Source organism: Chenopodium album, chromosome 8, assembly GCF_948465745.1.
Source record: "Chenopodium album chromosome 8, dcCheAlbu1.1, whole genome shotgun sequence".
NCBI lineage: Eukaryota > Viridiplantae > Streptophyta > Magnoliopsida > Caryophyllales > Amaranthaceae > Chenopodium > Chenopodium album.
In genome coordinates, this window is record NC_137841.1 from 73,368,525 (window position 1) to 73,389,476 (window position 20,952).

At 33.7% G+C, this 20,952-nt stretch overlaps 2 protein-coding genes across 2 annotated transcripts; one reads left to right on the forward strand and one right to left on the reverse strand.

Moving 5' to 3' along the window:
* Positions 1–916: 916 nt before the first annotated feature.
* LOC145556612 (factor of DNA methylation 4-like) lies at positions 917–4,485 on the forward strand. Its single transcript, XM_081618264.1, has 6 exons — positions 917–1,074; positions 2,253–2,657; positions 2,751–2,890; positions 3,135–3,296; positions 3,382–3,594; positions 3,996–4,485. The coding sequence occupies exons 1-6, from the start codon at positions 981–983 to the stop codon at positions 4,224–4,226; spliced, it is 1,245 nt and encodes a 414-aa protein (XP_081474390.1). The 5' UTR covers positions 917–980; the 3' UTR covers positions 4,227–4,485.
* Positions 4,486–14,088: 9,603 nt separating this feature from the next.
* On the reverse strand, positions 14,089–16,945 carry LOC145556614 (expansin-A4-like). Its single transcript, XM_081618265.1, has 3 exons — positions 16,487–16,945; positions 15,979–16,297; positions 14,089–14,692 (listed from the first exon to the last, which is right to left on the reverse strand). Exons 1-3 carry the CDS (start codon positions 16,632–16,634, stop codon positions 14,383–14,385), a joined length of 777 nt encoding a protein of 258 aa, XP_081474391.1. The 5' UTR covers positions 16,635–16,945; the 3' UTR covers positions 14,089–14,382.
* Between the last annotated feature and the right edge of the window lie 4,007 nt (positions 16,946–20,952).

Below are 20,952 nucleotides of genomic sequence, written 5' to 3' on the forward strand. Positions count from 1 at the left end.
TGACAGTTGACACCAATCAAGTGTCACTCATATGGCGGCATGTGATGTCACTGATGAGCATCACAAGTGACATGCCCAAGCATAATCACTAGAATAAAAAGAAGACACTAGAATAAAAAGAAGACTATGCAGATAATATACTACCTCCGTTACAGGTTATGTGCAACGATTCTGCTTTATGTCAAATCGTTGCACATAACCTGTAACGGAGGTATTTAAAAAAAAAAAACACACAAAAATAGCTATACTATGCCCTCATAAAGTTAAAACTCCCATTCAATAATTTATTTTCATTCAAATAACAAAATTTTCAGCTAATATAAAAATATTACGGAGTACTAGGACTCCATAATAAAATGGAATAGAATGAATTGAACAATTCTTAGGTGACCAATCTAATAAGTAGACTAAAGTTGTCCAAACCATTTGATAATTGATATACAAGTATATCCTAAATTTACTCTATAGTCTACACTACTATATCCCAAAAAAACCATGATTTTTGATAGAAAAATTCTGGTCGGACCAACTCAACACGACTTTTTTAGTATGTTTACCACCATGCTCATTTGGTCATCAATTTACCAACTCAACCCAAATTGTCTACGTGCTAGTTTGATCATTAACGTTCGAGTACTAAAGATTAAAAGGGGCGTACTGCCGTACTCAGTGTACCCGTAACAGTTCAACTTAGTCTACAGGTAAGTAACTAACGATATTAGCCGATCGTAACATAGCATTTTAAGCGTACTAGCGTAGGCGACTTACTGCACACATCATTTGTAATTCTTTGGCATGCCATTTGAGAAAAATATTGAACTACACAATTTCAGCCTTTACTTGCTACAGTATATATTTTTTTTCTCTCTTTTTTCCCTAAAAAATCACTCAATTTTCTTTAGTAATAATCTAATAATTGCTGATAAAAATGTCGTCTTTTTAGTAATAATTTCTGGGTTTTGTATCAAAATTTGGTAGAAATGGAAGAATCATCTGCTGAAAAAATGAGCTCAGAAACAACAATAATCTCCCCTGATCATCAAACCAACCCTCTTTCCTCTACTGTCGTCTCAGGTTTTCTCTCTTTCTCATCAATTAAACTAAAGTTTAGTTTTATTTATTCCCTTTTTCATATACTTGATTAATTATTAATTCTATTTTAGTATATTTTCTGGGTGCAATTAAAATGGTTACTCTGTGATTATTTGTACATTGGTTTTAATTATTCTTTTTAATTTGAAGAAAAGATTGTAATTATTGGTTTAATTGAGTAAAAAATTGAAATTTTGGGTCTATGTATTTTATTATGGATCAAATGTAGTTAATTTAATTATTTATGAAGTGGGTCACTTGGTCTGCAAAGGAGAATTTGTTGCTAGTAAATTATTTATTGAATTTCCCTAATTATTTTCTGGTACCTTTGGACTTGTCATTTTTCCTTATTATTACCATTATTTATTTTTTGGGTGCAACAATTAACTGAGTTTATATTGTCTTGGCAAAATTATTACATTTTTTTTTTATGAAGGCTGGTCTGAAATCATAAATGTAGCTACTGTGAATGATATGATGATGCTGCATAATAATAAGATGTGTTCATATATTATGATATTGGAAGTTGGAAGTATGCATTAAACTTAAAGCAATAATTGTTTGTGTTTTTGATCTTTTAATGATTGATGGAATTATGAAAGCTAAGTTAGGGCTAATCTTTGTTCGGAATGTTTTTATCTAACATAGCTCGAATGTTAATAAGGTGAAGTACATTTTATGGTTAGATTATGCAAATTATTGTCCTAATAATAGATTAATAGGTATGTGAAGCCTTAAAGGGTTCAATTTTGGGAAAATTTGTAAGGCTTGGTAAATGTAGCAGTGCCAAAGATGAAACCGAGCAACTACTCTTTCCGTTCAAAATTAATTGTCACATTGTCCCAACCCTTCATAATAATAATGTTACAATGACATGAATTTACAAATAGATCGTTTATAATAGATGGGTTGTTTTTATTTACGATAAGTAGTGTGCTAGTGTCATATTCCAAAATCTAATCATAAATGATTAGTTGATTACCAATTCGTGGTGAAAAAGTTCCTTAAAGTGTGCCAATGACAGAGTACAAACCTTTTGATATTGGAAACTATTGACTTAAATTGCCTGCATCATACTATTGCTTTTTTTGTTATGTTTCTGCTTGCGTATACTTTGTTTATGATGATGCAGGTTGTTTTAACATTTTACTATGATGCAGAGACCATAGTTACGTCTACGTGCCTATCGAAAGAGAGCCAGGACACAACATGCTCCCTGGATAAATTAATTGCAAGCTTGTGTAAGGAGGTAGAAGACAAAGATGCAAGAATAATGGAAGTAGAGCAGAAGTATAACCAAACTTGTGAATCTCTTTCCAAGTTCATCACCAGCCTCGTTAAAGAGATCGAGGACCAAGTCAAGAGGATGAATGAATTGAAGGTGGAAAACGAGAAGAAAGATGCAACTTGTAAATCAATTTCAAGAGCACTTGTTAGCTTCATGAATGAGGTTGATAGCAAAAACCAGCAAATTACTGACCTGAAGCACACTTGTAGTGAGATGTATAGTGATATTAGAACGCTGGTGGAGGAAAGAGCTTTGTTGCACAGATTAAACATCCGAGGTTGGTATATGTTTGTAAAGATGAAACTTTGCAATAAAAAGCACATATTATCAGACTATTTTAGAATAATGCAAACTTTCTTTGTTTTTTTAGCGGAAAATGAGCTGCAGAGCATAAGTCGAAGAAACAAAAGGCTGAAATCAGAATTGATAACTGTCAAGAAAGAGCTTACTAGACAGTTGGTGCAAAGCGTGGGTGGACCTCAAAGCAATGAAGGGCAAAGTCGTTCAATGGTCAGTCCATCATTAAGATATAGATACAGCGTTTTCTTCTTACAAAATTGAAATACGTAATACGTAATGTCATATGCAAAGAAATTCATATCTGAACAAGTAAGCAAGTAATATGTCATGTGGACTAATTAATATATCTTCCAAATTTAGCTTTACTGTAAATCTGAACCTGCAATGAGTTTGCAATAGACTGAGCTTGCACATAATTTTGGGTCAAAGTTAACATGAATTATTGGTTGATTAGCAAGGGACAGGTTGTTCAAACATTGATATTAATGCTCTAAAGAAAGAATTGGAGGATAAAACAGATGAAGTGCTTTACTTGCAAAACCTCAACCAAATTCTTATACTCAAGGAGCGCGAAAGCAACAATGAGCTCCTGGAGGCTCAGCAAGAACTGTTAAGTGTATGTCCTATATCTTCATGTATTTTTGTGGAAAACCAATTTAGCAAACTGTAGAAATTTATAGATCTGCATTTTCACTTTTCAGGGTCTGCATTCAGTACTGAGTAATCGAACAATGCTTGGGATTAAAAGAATGGGAGAACTAGACACAAAACCATTCCTTGAAGCGTGTGCTGATAAGTTTCCAAAAGAAGAACAGGGGATTAAGTGTGCTGAAGTATGCTCAATTTGGGAAGATCATCTGAAAGATTCAAAATGGCACCCTTTCAAGCACGATATCATAAATGGGAATCTGCAGGTATTAGAGCAAATTACTGTTATAATACTTGACTAAGATTTAGTGTCGTGACAGCTGACAGGCATATAAAATCAATAGCTTAGACATGGTACTTACAATACAATCATGTTTACATTTGAAGTGTAACACTTTAACACTCTAAGACTTTGAAATTGAGACTTATCCAAAACTAAACATCTTTAGCTGCATTACAATACAGCAGCTCCCTGTATTATAATAGCTGATGTCAGTAACTTATCTGCTGTTGAGATATTTAACATGAGACTTAGAGTTCAAGTTTATGCTGTCAATGCAGAAGTATGCTAATTCGTGATAACATACTGTGATGGAACATCTCTTTGCCAAAATTTATCAACTTTATTTTTCTGGCTTATTTGCTCAATTGTTTGACCGAATGACAGGCCATCATTGATGAGGGTGATGAGAAGCTGGAAGAGTTGAGAAAAGAATGGGGTGAGAAAGCATACAAAGCAGTGGCTACTGCTTTGATGGAACTGAACGAGTACAACCCCAGTGGGAGGTATCCAGTTCCGAAAATTTGGAACATCAGAGAGGAAAGGGAAGTGAGTCTGAAGGAGGTAATAGGGTACATAATCCAGCAGCTTAAAACTCACAAACGCAAACGAAGGTAAAGCTAAGCAACCATGGGTATATCGAGTGCTTAACTTGTTATGACCTTGCTAATACACTCAGCTCTTGTAGGTAGCTAGGCTTTATGATTCATAAAACAGTAAATATAGCTAGCAACTGATGTTACTTAGCTGCTGAAATTCTGTATAGATGAAAGTTGGAAGGAAGAAATATGTAGTAATGTAGGAGTGATCTGTATGAATTTGCTTTAGCATTCAAAGTACTAAAAGTAGTAAACCTTTAGCTCTTCTCTACTCCAAAGTCCAAACCATTAGTGCTTATAATTCAATGATCTAGTCCTGCAACAGATCACTTCGTATGATTACCAGCAGAAGAGACTCATTCTTTATTTCATGATTCATAATTTTATTGATGATGGTTGCATTTTAGCTTCATTTCAAAAAAAACAAAAAACGAATTTGAATCAAATATGGTTTACGTAGTATTAATTATATAGATGGATAGATTGTACCATACTAATATAAACAAAACAAAACAACATTCCGATGGTCTCAAATCTCAATTAATTTTAGTTGTCTCAACTCTCAAGTCTTAATTTGAATCAAGTTGTGTTTAGATGGTACCAAATTAATACTTCGTATAACAAAGAATTATATTGGTACTAAGTTACCAACAAAGATGACTATTTGATGTTAAGATGTACCATCTGCACAATTTAATATCAATAAGCATTACTTCGTATAATACTTAACGAGAATAATTACTCTGTACTTTGTAAATAATTTATTATAGGCTGAGAAATGCTCTCGACAAGACGATTATGAGAGTCGCCATTGTGACTTGTGAGTGGGATTGTCACCAAAAAAAAAAAAAAAAAAAAAAAAAAAAAAAAAAAAAAAACTAAATTGGCCCAAACCAAATTGCAACAGCCCATTGAAAAACACACACAACCTCTCCAATAATCCTTCTTAAACCCTAGTCTCAACTCCAACCCAAGTAAAAACCCTCTTCCTTCCCACCTTCCAGAACCCGCCGTCTTTCCCCACTTTCTTCCGCCATTAAAGCTCTGCAAATAATCCAGTAAAGGTAACTTCTTTTCCTTCCTTTCTTCCTTCTATTTGTTGTAATCAATTCTTCATTAAAATCCCAAAAAAAAAAAAAAGGGCGATGATTATACTCTGTTTTTCAGCACCCTCTCTCTCCACTCCCATAACCACCATCTCCTCTTTCTCTCTCTTTCTCTCTCCTCTTCTTGTGTGTGTGTGTGTGTGTGTGTGTGTATGTTTTTATGTAAATTGTTTTGTGTAATTTGTTATTGATCTTCCGGGTTTCGAACTCGCGACCTTTGTGGGTAATTTAAATGGGGCTATGATTATAAAGAGAGAGGGTGGAGTAGGGTGCTCAAATTCTTTCAATCTAATTCATTTTATTTGAATTTTAAGGGGATTTTTAAGGATTTTGATTTTGCTAAAAATGCCGCTCCCTTTTTTTTTAATTTTAAAAAAAAAAAGGTTGAGCTTTTCTGTAATTTTTATGGCGTTTTTGCAGATCTTTGATCTTTTTCTCTCCCCTTAAAATTCGAATTTTAGGTTGTTGGGTTTGTTAATCATCCCTACTATGATTGATTTCTCCAAATACACTTGATATGAGCCCTTTTTATCAAATTTAATTTTTTTTTTCTTTGATTTTATTTTTATTGATTAATTTGATGCTATTAATCGTTCAATTCTTCATGATTCTTGTTTTTTTTTTTTTTTTGGGGAGTTGTTGTATAGGAGCAGAGTTCAGCATTTTGGTGCAGTTGTTTGAGACTATAAGATGGAGCAGAGTAATTAATTGATTTTGTAAAGTGTATAAAATTGAATTGAATTTTGAGGAGTATGAACAAGATTATCTCATTCTGGGTTCAAATTGGTTTATGATTAACAAATTTCATGCTATTGTAATTCTGATCAAAGATTTCGATGGAGTTGCAATGTTCAGGAAACATGTCACTAACTTGCAAGTTTAGGAATTTTGAAACTAAAATTGTGGTGAGATACTAGGAGAATTGTAAATGGTTCTTGCAAATTGCAATCACGACTGAAATTTGTTTAATCAACTTTTAATCGACTACAATTGATTATGATTTGGTTGCTAGAGACTACTGATCTAGCCTTCACCGTATTTGCAAGATCCTTCGTGTGTTGGTGAGTACCAAAGCTGAATGTTCGTGATTAAGAGTCATTTCATGCATTGACGAACATATTTTGCTTCATAGTTAGCACATTGGCCAAATTGATTGTTGTATTCGAGGATCAATTCTATGGGATACATCTCGGGGTCATATAATGTTGTTTGGAACAATATTTGATCATTATTTGTTGTCATAAATGTTTGTAGTAGACTTGATTTAATGAAATCGATGCAAGTTATAAATCAGTAAATAGGTCGTTTAAAGGCAAATTGGATGGTTTCACCCACCCAATTGGACTCTCAAAGGATACTAGGGACCATGATAAATATTTCGGCAATTTTTATTTCCAGACGAAAAAACTCTAAAAATTCCAAAAATAAAGGTTAATATCTACATTTTTTGAAAAATTTTAGAGGTTTTCGGACCCGATATCGAAAAGCCTTGACATTCTAAGTAATACATCTCGGGGTCATATAACGTCGTTTGGAACCATATATGATCATTATTTGTTGTCATAAATGTTCGTGGTAGGCTTGAGTTGATGAAATCGGTGAAAGTTGTAAACAGGTAAATTGATCGTTTAAAGGCAAATTGGATGGTTCCCCTACCCAATTGGACTACTGGAGTGAATTAATGATTATGGTAAACATTTCGACAATTTTTATTTAAGCCGAAAAAAAGTCAAAATTTTCAAAAATTGAAGGCTAATGTCCATGCTTTTTTAGAAATCTTAGAGGTTTTGGAACCCGGTGTCGCAAAGTCTTGAGATTTAAGGGAATACATCTGGGGTCATATAATGGCGTTTGAAACCATATAAGATCAATATATGTTGTCATAGAAGTTTGTGGCAAGCTTGAGTTAATGAAATTAGTACAAGTTGTAAACCGATAAATTGACGGTTTAAAGGCATATTAGATGGTACTACCCACCCAATTGGACTCCCGGAGGATATTAGGGGACCATGTTCAATATTCCGGCAATTTTTATTTTCGGGCGAAAAAAAGTTTAAAAATTCCAAAATTGAAGGTTCCACGCGTATTGAGAAATTTTTGAGGTTTCGGAGCCCCGGTGTCAAGAAGCCTTAAGATTTTAGGAGATACATCTTGGGGTCATATAATGCCTTTTGGAACCATATTTTATCATTATTTGTTGTTATAAATGTTCGTGGTAGACTTGATTTAATGAAATCGGTGCAAGTTATAAACCAGTAAATAGGTCGTTTAAAGGCAAATTGGATGGATAAACCCACCCAATTGGACTCCCGGAGGATATTAGGGACCACGGTAAAAATTTCGGCAATTTTTATTTTCAGGCAAAAAAAGTCAAAAAATTCCAAAAGTGAGAAATTTCTGAGGTTTCGGAACCCGTGTCGGAAAGACTTGAGATTTTACGGAATATATCTGGGGGTCAAATAATGTCGTTTAGAAACATATATGATCATTATTTGTTGTCATAAATGTTCGTGGTAGGCTTGAGTTAATGAAATCGGTGCAAGTTGTGAACCGCTAAATTGGTCGTTTAAAGGCAAATTGAATGCTTACACCCACCCAATTAGACTACTGAAGGGTATTAGAGACCATGATAAACATTTCAACAATTTTTATTTCAGAGTGAAAAAAGTCAAAAAATTCCAAAATTAAAGGCTAATATCCACACTTTTTGAGAAATTTTAGAGGTTTTGGGGCTCGGTGTCGAAAAGTATTGAAATTCTAAGGGATATATATCTGGGTCATATAATGTCGTTTTGAACCATATATGAACATTATTTGTTGTCATAAATGTTCATGGTAGGTTTGAGTTAATTAAATCGGTGCAAGTTGTAAACCGGTAAATTGGTCGTTTAAAGGAATATTGGATAGTTCCACCCACCCAATTGGGCTACCAGAGGGTATTAGGGACAATGATATACATTTCAGCAATTTTTATTTTCGAGCGAAAAAAAGTCAATAAATTCTAAAATTAAATGCTAATATCCACACTTTTTGAGAAATTTTAGAGGTTTTAGGACTCGGTGTCGAAAAGTCTTGAAATTCTAGGGGATGTATCTTGTGGTCATATAATGTTATTTGTAACCTTATATGATCATTATTTGTTGTCATAAATATTCATGGTAGGTTTGAATTAATGAAATCGGTGCAAGTTGTAAGTCAGTATATGACCGTTTAAAGGCTAATTGGATGGTTCACTCTCCCAATTGGACTCCCGGAGGGTATTAGAGACCATGTTAAACATTTCAGCAATTTTTATTTCCGGGCAATAAAAGTCAAAAATTTTCATAATTAAAGGCTAATACTTACGGTTTTTGAGAAATTTCTAAGGTTTCGGAATCCGATGTCGAAAAGACTTGAGATTTTAGGGAGTACATCTCGGGGTCATTTAATGTCATTTATTTGGAAACATATATGATTATTATTTGTTGTCATAAATGTTCGTGGTAGGCTTGAGTTAATAAAATCGGTGTAAGTTGTAAACTGGTAAATTGACCGTTTAAAGGCAAAATGGATGCTTACACCCACCCAATTTGTAATACCCCTCATGATTGTTTCAAAAGGATTTGATATACTACTCATATCAACAAGGTGCATCTTCCTTTTAGAGAGCTAATTTGCTAAGATACTTCATAGTTAAGCGTGCTTGGTTGGGAGTAGTCTTGGGATGGGGTGACCTCCTGGGAAGTTTTTTTGGGGTGCGCTTGAGTGAGGACAAAAATGCGGCGGAAGGATTTGTGTTTGTTTGTGGGGACAGTTGTTGTTTGGGGTCGGAGTGTTACACAATTGGACTAACAGAGGGTATTAGAGACCATGGTAAACATTTTTGGTAATTTTTATTTTAAGGCGAAAAAAATAAAAAAAAAATCAAAAATTGAAGGCTAATATCCACGCGTTTTGAGAATTTTTGAGGTTTCGAGGCTCGATGTCGAAAAGTTTTGGAAATCTAGGGATATATCTCGGGGTCATACAATGTCGTTTGGAACCATATATGATCATTATTTGTTGTCATAAATGTTCATGGTAGGCTTGAGTTAATGAAATCGGTGCAAGTTGTGAATCGGTAAATTGTTCGCTTAAAGGCAAATTGGATGGCTCACCCACCCAATTGGACTCACGGAGGGTATTAGGGACCCTGGTATACATTTCGGCAATTTTTAGTTCCGGGCAAATAAAAGTAAAAAAATTCCAAAATTGAAAGTTAATATACACGCTTTTTGAGAAATTTTGGAGGTTTCGGGGCCCGATATCGAAAAACCTTCTAATTATAAGGGATACATCTCAGGGTCATATAACGCCGTTTGGAACCATATATGATTATTATATGTTGTCATAAATGTTTGTTGTAGACTTGAGTTAATGAAATCGACGCAAGTTGTAAACCCGTAAATTGGTCGTTTAAAGGCAAATTTGATGCTTCCACGCACCCAATTAGACTAATGGAGGGTATTTGAGACCATGGTAAACATTCCGACAAGTGTTTTTTTTTTTGGCGAAAAAAAGTCAAAAAATTCAAAAATTGAAGGTTAATATCCACGCTTTTTGAGAAATTTTAAAGGTTTCGAGACTCGGTGTAGAAAAGTCTTGAAATTATAGGGTATATATCTTGGGGTCATACAATGTTGTTTGGAACCATATATGATCATTATTTGTTGTCATAAATGTTCATGGTGGGCTTGAGTTAATGAAATCAGTGCAAGTTGTAAACCGGTAAATTGTTCGTTTAAAGGCAAATTGGATGGCCCACCCACCCAATTGGAATCCCAGAAGGTATTAGGGACCATGGTAAACATTTCGGAATTTTTTTTTTTCAGTAAAAATAAAGTAAAAAAATTCCAAAATTGAACGCTAATATACACGCTTTTTGAGAAATTTTGGAGGTTTCGGGGCCCGATGTCGAAAAACATTGAATTATAGGGGATACATCTTGGGGTCATATAACGCCGTTTGGAACCATATATGATTATTATATGTTGTCATAAATGTTTATGGTAGACTTGAGTTAGTGAAATCGGCGCAAGTTGTAAACCGGTAAATTGGTCGTTTAAAGGCAAATTGGATGGTTCCACCCACCCAATTGGACTCTCGAAAAGTATTAGAGACCATGGTAAACATTTCAGCAATTTTTATTTTCGGGCGAAAAAAAGTTAAAAAATACATCAATTGAAGGCTATAACCACGCTTTTTGAGAATTTTCGGAGTTTTTGGGGCTCGGAGTCGAAAAGTCTTGAAATTATAGGGGATATATCTCGGGGTCATATATTGTTTTTTGGAACCATATATGATCATTATTTGTTGTCATAAATGTTTGTGGTAGGCTTGAATTAATGAAATCGGTGCAAGCACTACAAGAAAAACTATTTTGGGTGACGGATGAGTTTATTAAGGGCAACAAATCTTCATTTTGTTGCACATTGTGAATCGTTTGTGCGACAAGATTAAAATTGTTGCACTAAATTAAGTTATGGGCAACGATCTTCATTACTCGTCGCACAACATGACCTTTGGGCTACGACTTTTCTCTTTTGTTTCCCAAAACAATAATTAGGCAACGATATCGGATATAACGTCGTCCTTATTTTACACTATGAGCAACGCAATTTTGGTACTTGTTGCCCAAAAATCCAGACAAAGAGGCGGAAAATTTTTTCAATCCAAAATTTTGTCGCTTAACTTTGAATTCTAATAGGTTAATCCGTGATAAGTCATAACCCTAGGAAATGCAATTTGCAGTTTATTTTTACCGTCCCTCACTATTATCTCCTCGACCCCCCCCCCCACTCTTTCTCTCTGAATTTTCAATGGTTGTCAATGAAAATTCACTGAAGTTTTCAAATCATAGGTTGAAGTTTATTCGATCGCTCACCATCATTATGACTAGTGAGGTAACTATTTTGTTCTTACTCCTATCAATTTTGTTAATTATATGACTAATTTGATTTAATATTCTAATATTATTGTTAGTAATTTTCTTACAGTTGGATTTTTCAACCACCGAAGGTTTTTCAATTCGAAAAACTGTTTGTACGTAGCTTCTCTAAGCCTTTTTTTTCTGCAAAATTATTCTCTTTATTTTATTTGTTGATGAAATATTTGTGATTTGATAATTTTATTTTTTAGGTAATAATATTGATTCCGTTCAATTAATCTTTTTTGGTCGTAGGAAATAACATTGGTATATTTGTGCCATTAGAGTGTATTTATTGGATATTGTTGTTTTTGAGTTTTAGATTTTGATCTTTAATAATGTTTATTGGTAATTATTTGTATATAAACAATGCAGTCGTGCAGGTTAGGTTCACTACAATGAATTGTTATGGATATATTAGATCGAAGAAATCTCTTAAAACTCTACGTATTGGGTAAGTTACTTATTAGTTTACCATGGTTGAATAATATGTTGTTTGACTTTCATAATTATGATTTTTAATAGTAAATTAGTATAATTGATTAACACTAATTTATATATTGGATAATATCTTTTCACAATTGTAGTTGATTTTTCTAAAATATCAGTTTTCATTGTTTGTGTATGAATGAATACAAGTGGTTCATCTGAATTGTGGTATGTTGTATTGGTAAAACATTTTATTTAATTTTTTTTGAGCCCAAACTAATGGTTAGCTCTTTTTAACTCTTGCATACTCTTATCAGATTCAAATCCATGGTGACGTAGTCTCCTCGAATTAGCTACTCAATTGTGTCCTTGCAACTTTTTAATCATGTGGTTTCATGTATTTTCTCTTAGAGCTAGTAATTAGATTGTCATAACACTTGTTGATCTTAAGTTGTAAACCGGTAAATGTGTCGTTTAAAAGAAAATTGGATGGTTCCACTTACCTAACTAGACTCTCGGAGTTTATTATGAACCATGGTAAACATTTCGGCAATTTTTATATCCGGGCGAAAAAAGTCAAAAAATTCCAAAATTGAAGGCTAATATACACGCTTTTTGAGAAATTTCGTACATTTCTGGGCCCAGTGTCGAAAAGCATTGAGATTTTATTGGATACATCTCGGGGTCATATAATGCCATTTGGAACCATATATGATCATTATATGTTGTCATAAATGTTCGTGGTAGGCTTGAGTTAATGAAATCGATGCAAGTTGTAAACCGGTAAATTGGTCGTTTAAAGGCAAATTGGATGGTTCACCCTAGCCAATTGGACTCTCGGAGGGTATTATGGACCATGGTAAACATTTCGGAAATTTTTTATTTCCGGGTGAAGAAAAGTCAAAAAATTACAAAATTGATGGCTAATATCCACGGTTTTTGAGAAATTTTAGAGGTTTTGGGTAAAGTTGTCAATTCGGGTAAACGGGTCGGGTTTGGATCAGTAAGAGTTTTTTGGGTCAATTTGGATTAATTCCATAACCTTTGCGGGTCAAGTTTGGGTTTGTTCATGCTTGAGTTAGGTTATTCTTCTTATCGGGTTTAGGACGGTTTAATAACAAGTCGGGTTACATTCGGGTCGGGTGAACAATAGGTCGTGCTTAATTCGCATTTTGAGTGGTTAAAATAGGTTAGGGTAAATCTTTGGTTCGAGTCGGGTTCGGTTCAAGTCAACAATTTACGGGTTAGAATCAGGTTGGGTCATTCTCGGGTTTGAGTCAGGTTCAGTTCAAGTCAATAATTTGTAGGTTATAATCAGGTCGTGTCATTTTAAGTTGGCTCATTCTCGGGTTCAAGTCAATAATTTGCGGGTTATAATCAGGTTAGGGCATTTCCAAGTCGGGTCATTCTTGGATTCAAGTCGGGTTATGTTCAAGTCAATAATTTGCAGGTTACAATCAGGTCGGGTCATTTTCAAATCAGGTCATATTCAGGTTCAACTAACTATAAATTGATAATTATCATTTTTATCAAGCTAATTATTTCCTTTGACTATAATATATATGGAAATATAGTATATAATTTAGGAAGATAATTAACTCCTTTGACCATACAACAAATATATACTACATTTAACTCTTATATTTGAGGATGATGCTCCTTTCTTTTGCTGGCCTGGACCGACTTGGTCTCCCTAGACAATGCTTTGATCAACAATAATAAGGTGGTCTAAATTGCATTTAAGGTGATTTGAAATCGGGTCAGTAACAATTTGGGTTGAATTTAGGTCGAGTCAATAACAAGTTGTGTTGATTTCGAGTCGGGTTAGTAATAGATCGGGTTGAATTTTTGGGTTGGGTTAGTAATAAATCTGATAAAATTCGGGTCGGGTCAATAACAAGTCGGGTTGAATTTGGGTCAGGTCAATAACAAGTCTGGTTGATTTTGGGTTGGGTTTGTAACATATTGGGTTAAATTCGGGTCGGTTTAGGAACGAGTCGGGTTGAAATCAGGTCAGGTTAGTAACAAGTCGGGTTAAATTCGAGTTTTGACGGGTTAAAACGGGTTTGGGTCAATTTTGGTTCATGTCGGGTTTGTTTCAGGTCAATAATTTACGGGTTATATTCGGGTCGGGTCATCTCTAGGTCAGTTCATGTTCGTGTTCAGATCTCACATACTCGGGTCTCGGGTTGGTTTCAGGTCGGGTTTGGGTCATTCTTTTTTCGAGTTTAGATGGGTCGGTTAATAATCGAGTTTGGGTCGGTATTTCAGGTCGGGTCAACTTTTGACAGTTCTAATTACAATGGTCCACTTAATAGTTGGTATCTTTCCATTTTCCTAGTCTTTGAACCACTATATACTGTATGTTTTTTGAATCAAAACGCAAATCAAGCAAAGTCAAATAAGCTAAGATTAAATACTTGTATTCATATATTGGTCAATTATAACACAAACTAGTATAAGCAAAGTCGCGGGCTTCATCACCATTTCTCTTAGCCGCTTCGACTTTTTACAATTTTCCCAAACTCATTCTTTTCCAATCACACCTACAAAGTCAAAAAGACACTTGACTATCAAAAGACAAAAACACCCCCAAGTTTTCCTCCCATTTCCCTCAAATTAAGGGAAGAAAAATAAAAAGAAAAGTGACAATTAATAGGGGTACATTTGGTATTTCAAATACTATTAAGACTTTATTAGACCCTAAAGTTTTTGCCAATGAATGTTTGACCAAATTGCCAATTAGGAGGGGCAATGTTCCAAGAGGTTGAACTTCTACGGTCACTAGCCGTAACACGGAACGAAAGTGCTTGACCAACAAGTACGGAGTTGGATTGCCAATTCTGTCCCCAGTTACGGCTCATACTCATCCATCCAGTCTTTGATCCTTTGACACTCGCCCTTACTAAATCACCGGCACCCGCGACATTGGTGATTAGCACCAAGTTGAAGTATCGGAAACCGTTGATGGTGAATCGAATACCACCCTTCTTTCGGCATGGAACCCTACAACCAAAAATATAAAGAAATTTAATCATATTTATCCATCAAACCACGTTTTAAAAAACATATAATGCTTGTGTGGCATATTAGGTCACGTCCTCACGAGGTTAGTGTATGATACATGTTGTGTTGAGTGATGTTTGGAAATCTTACTCTTTACTAACTCTACTTTTATGTACTTGATGAATCATTTATTCTAATTGAAGGCATGTTTAAAAAAAAAAAAATAAATAAAAAAATCTTGTCATTTTAGTAATTTAGTTTCCATTAAAATAAAGATGCCAGTAAAAAGTTAATCAATTTACTCAATTAATCATAGTACTCCTATTATGCATAAATACATCTGTATAGAATCCTTCTTTTATTAGGAACATGGAATATTTACTTCAAATTATCCTTATCAATTGGGCAAATGTCAAGCAAAGGTTTTGATCTTACTTCCACCTTAGAGTCAAGAATATATCTTTTTGAAAGAAGATTATTGAGTGATAAGATGTGATTTAATAAAGGAAAACTCTTTTACAAAAATGGCTTTTCTTTTATTGAATACCTAAGATAACCATTTGTAACAATTTTTTTTTTTTAAAAAATATCCAAATAAATTTTTGTAAACTTGTAACATAAAAATATTCCAAAATTTATAATTGCATTAGTATTGTACGCTGATATAACTCATTCTCTCTTAAAATTACACATTAAGGGTCTGTTCTCTTACGTTGAAATTCAGTTCAATTCAGTTCAGTTCAACTCCTAATTTCTTTCTCTTATAAAATATTCATTTCATTTCAGTTCAGCTGAGTTCAGTCAATGAGAACAGGCCCTAAGACAATAACAAACATTTGGAATTGAGACTCTTGGGGCGTAAAATGAACCTCTTAAAAAGCTTTAAATTGAAATAATACAAAGTGTTACACATTGATAACACGATACATAATTTTTTTTTATTTTTAATTTTGACAGGGATGACACTATTTATAATATAGTCATATAAGTTTTACCTTTTAGAATTTTCAATTTTTAGTTAAAGGATTGCAAGTATCATAACCGTCTTAGTTTTTATTGGATGAAGGCGGACTAATTATACTACATACTTGTCATTTACTTACAAGTTACAACAATGTTACTAGACCGTAACATAAGGGTTATTTATAACTTACGCAACTTTCTCAACTGTCACATATTAATTGGTAAATCATCACAGTAGACAAAACGACACTGTATTTCTCTTTCACAAAAAATACCACACAAAACAGAGCAAAAACAGAGGAAAGAAGAAAAAAAAAAATTACCTGCGGAAGGCAACAGGTACAATGCCGGCACGATATTCAGCAATCTTAAGAAACATAGGCATAGCGAGGTCGAAATGTGGGCGAGGTGGGTTACACCAACCGCCATTATCACTAGGCAACGCGTAATTTGGCGGGCAAAAATTGGTGGCAGTGATGAGGATGGAAGGGCTTCCCGGGTGGCACCAGCGCGGGTCATCAGCACACTTGAGCTCGAAGCACGCTCCGCAACTCTGGCCACTGTTGAACAGAGCGGTACTGAGTGCAGCCGTATTCACCCCGTACCCTTGACTATATAAGTTACCGTAACCACAAGCACCCCCTAAAATCCCCAAAAAAAAACAATAAAATAAATCAGTGAACAATTATACTTCGTAGTTCTTTTAAAAATAATACTAGTGGTTCCGTATGTTCTTCTGGTTTGGGATGTCCCGGTGTTCCCAAACCAAACAGGTTAAAAGAACATACGGACCACTAGAACCCGGGACATAACACTAATTAATGTACATACCCATAGTTCCGGAAGCGTCAGAGCCACCGTAAAAGGTAGCATGAGCGCTTTGCCAGCCCCCCCCGGTAAAAACACCAGGGATCCTAGCATGGACTAGAGCAAAATATGAACATAGAGAGAAAACCAAAGGTAGGATAATAGAGGCCATTAGGAAGAAATAAAGGGGGAGTAGTGGGAAAGTAGTTTGTGTTGTGTAGAGAGTATGAGGTGGTGGGAGCAAAGGAGTGGCAAGACTACTTATAAAGAGGGAAAAAGGAGTTGATTTTCTTCCGTAATTAATGCTTGGTTGGTCACTCTATTTTGTGTAATGTGTAATTTTATTAATACTTGTAGATTTTTCTTTGCTTTTTTGGATTTTTTTTGACTTTTTTTTTTTAAGGGATAAAAAAGGGCGTAAATTATGGGTGGTTTAATCAATCACACAGCTCCCTCGTACTGAGTTGTGACTGTCTGTTTGCCAATAGAGTATACCCTGTTTTTTTTTTGTCATTTATATTGCATTTATTAAAATTTAAAATTGATTACAGTTGCTATTTTTTTTACTACTTTACTTTTATTAATTGTTTTGGGCTGAAGTTAGGGTTTTGCCTTTTACGGTGAAGTACTATTCCGTATAGTTTAGAGGAGTGTGTCACTTGAATGTCATTTCTGCTCATTTGTAAAAAATTAAACCTAGCTTGTAGAGTGATTTTTCTAACCAAAATTCTTGTGATAATGATAAAAATTAAATAAATTATTGCTTCATGTCTTCTTAAATAATTCTTCATTTCGACCTCAATAAATTTATCAATTATAATCTAAGTTAAAATCTTATTTACTCTGCTATTCTTTTAGTGAAATTTTTTATAGAATGTATAGTAAAATAGAAGATGTAATTTGGTTTGAATTTCAATTTTGATTAAATTAAATATTTTTGGTTGTTTTTACAATAGCTTAGTAAGGGTCTGTTCTCTTACGTTGAAATTCAGTTCAGTTCAGCTCAGCTCAGTTCAGCTCAGCTCAGTTCAGCTCAATTACGTTGAAATTCAGTTCAGTTCAGTTCAGCTCAGCTCAGTTCAGCTCAGCTCAGTTCAGTTCAATTACGTTGAAATTCAGTTCAGTTCAGTTCAGCTCAGCTCCTAATTTCTTTCTCTTATAAAATATTCAGTTCAGTTCAGCTCAATTCAGTTCAGTTCAGTTCAGCTCAATTCAGTTCAGTTCAGTTCAGCTCAATTCAGTTCAGTTCAGTTCAGCTCAATTCAGTTCAGTTCAGCTGAGTTCAGTCAATGAGAACAGACCCTAATTACTCATTTACTCCATATATAAGTGAAGAATAGGATCGTAGCTCATACGTGGTGAAATCTACTCCATATAAAATCGCTCGAGTAAAGATTGGAGTTAACTATATACTTCGTATGCATTAATTAACGCCTATTGAAATTTATTGTTAAGCCATATAGTGGCATAGTGATAATGTGCTATAGTGGTATGGTGCAATTCTTACGCAATGAAGAATCTATAAAAATTACTATGCAAGATCTTCAACGTTCCATCTTTAGTTTAATGGCAATTTATGTTTTAGGATGATTCTATTGGCCTTTAATGAAAAACAAAGGTTAGATATGAAATAGAAAGAGATGTATGAAGATAATTGGTTAGGAAGTTTAGTACCAAAAAATGAAAGGGCGTTACCAAAAAAAAAAAAAAAAAAAAAAAAAAAGGTAATGTGAATAAGGCTTTGCTTCAGTTACAAGTTGTGCCATGAATGGCAATCGTTACTTGACTTTTCACTTTCTTAACTAGCTATTTGCCCTCTTCTTTGAATCTTCTTTCAGTAAAAGTTGCAATCCAGGTTTAATTGCAACTGTAAATCCTAAAAAATCTTTTTCTTAGTTGCCTTGAGGAATCTTTATCATCTTTGAAAGAAACCTAGCGGTCAAACTCTAGAATGGACATGCACAAAAATGGTGCTCCCTAATCACACAATTTTATCATTTGTTGTAGATTTAATTTCATACACTATTAAAAATTATGATCTTCAATGCACTTTGTCCACTCGTGTTATTGCACAAAAACAAATTAAATACATATGCTAATTATATCACTATATGCATGCCTATGAATATGACATGTAATATAGGAAAAATGATGAATTACATACATATTATTAAAGGAGTATAAAATAAATAAGTTGATATATTCGAAAATGTGTGTCATTGTCTGAACAAATTATTTATGTTACTTGGCCCTCTCTCTCTTTATATACGGAGCTAGTACAAGGGAATGAAATTATTATGTTGATGAAACGTCTTTTAACTTGTCTCTATATATCCAAGTTAGAATTTATAAAAAGAGAGATGTTATGGAGGGATTGGACAAGGATCTTAATTACCAATTTACCATCAATGAATGGTATTGTATAAAATTAGATTAAGAGTATATTGTGATTTGAGCTACTTAATTAGGAATTAGGGCAGAATCATCAATTGGTGACACGTTAACTCCTAGGTTGTCATAAAAGACAAATCTCTAATCCTTTTCACAACATTCATCAAAAGAGTGAATATGTACTTCATTTCGTCCATATAAAGCTAAGTTTTGAAATTGCACTTACACTGTTACATACACATCACAAAACTAGTTAAAAATACATAGATACAATCATACAATTACAAGGGAATTCAACCCTAATATTCAATAAACCTAAACGATTTCAACACACAAAACTACACGCAAGTATATCCCCCCCCCCCTCCCCATTATCGAGGGGATATTTTGTAATTTTTATGTTTCAACTTTCAAGTACTTATGACCTAAGTTGGCTAACTAATCAAATAATTTTTAATTTTGGTAAAACAAGACCTAATGACTTGTTTGGAAGACAAACAATTTACATCAATCAACAGACCTTATTGGAATTTTAATACGTTGAAATTTTCTTTTAGTACGAAATAGATATAACAATTTGATGTCACCAAATACAAAATATCTGACGTTATTACCTATCTAAAAAATCAAAACAAGAAAACTCGATACGATGCAAGCTCAAAGAATCTTATCTCTAGTCATGGAATATATGGTCAAAATTATGTTGATCTCTTCAAAATCTTCATGCAACCTCAAGGTGATATTTGCATGGAGCCATGGAGGTACCTTCAAAGTGCAAGGTTGTCACTATTAGGAATGTGGAGATAAGGATAAGCAAATTAGGTTCCAAATGCTTTCTTTAGGATAAAAAAAATAAATAAATAAAGGAAAAAAATCTTATGGGTTCTTTTTGGTGAGTGAAAAATGAGGTATTGATTTTATGCCACTTCAATTGAATATTACCCGCCAAAAATGAGCAAAGAATATATTAAAAAAAAAGGAACGGTTATAAATTTGTAATGGTAAAACAAATGCCTGTGATTCTAGATAATAGTCGGCTGGGCTTGAGATGGCCCAATATGATATTCTGGCCCACCTTATTTCTCCGTAATCAACGCTCCACGTATTACGCCGTGCATCTACCGTACGTTTCCTAACTCGCTCTTCTCACGTTTAGACATGTCAAAGTTGGTAAAAGGTTAGTTTGGGATTGTTTCAACTTGTTTTCCGATTGGTTTTTTAGGTGAATTATAATAATTTATTTATAGTCAATTCAATTATTTATCATATAATACTAGTATAAATTTTTATTTGTGTGATTCCAATAAGATATATACTTAAAACAAGAAATTGATTAACTTTTCTTGAATAGCAAGAGAACCAACAAATAATGAATATGGAGTTATTATACGGAGTAATAGGTTTAATTTGCCAATGAAACAACAAGATTTGGCTATACCTATTATAGCTTAGCTTCACTTTAATTTAAACATGACTCATAAACTCACTTAAGTAATCTTGTAATTTTCTTTAAGTTTGACTTCAATACAAGAATAATTAGACCCTTTTTTAAGACATATTTTCAACTCATTTAAGTTTAGTTCAACTCAATTCATTATTCTACTTTGATATAGTTCGACTCAGTCCCCTTTAGCTTAATTTAGTTCGAAGACATAACGAGGCCTAATACTTGAAATATAGTCGTACATTATCGTATATCTTTATTCAATGGGACCATTAATTCTAATAAGAGACTGAGAAAGTTATAGTTTAGCTGTATAATTTGTCCCCATATCCCTAATACTTCATATATATGTATGCCTAATATTACATACATTCCATTGTAATTAAAGCAAATTGAAAAAGAAAGTTCAACATGAAATATGCAAAATCTAACGTGTACTCCATGTATTATTCTAAGCATTGCATTCCTCTAAAAGCAACCAACAATAACGGACAACAACTTATCTAAGGTATATATCATTTGAAAAAGAAAAAAACCCAACAAATTCATGGTTCAATGTCTAATAAATATTTGATGTAATGTAAACACCATTAAGGAGACACACTTTAAACTTTAAAAGAAATTAATTTTGTCTAATTATATACGAAGTATATGC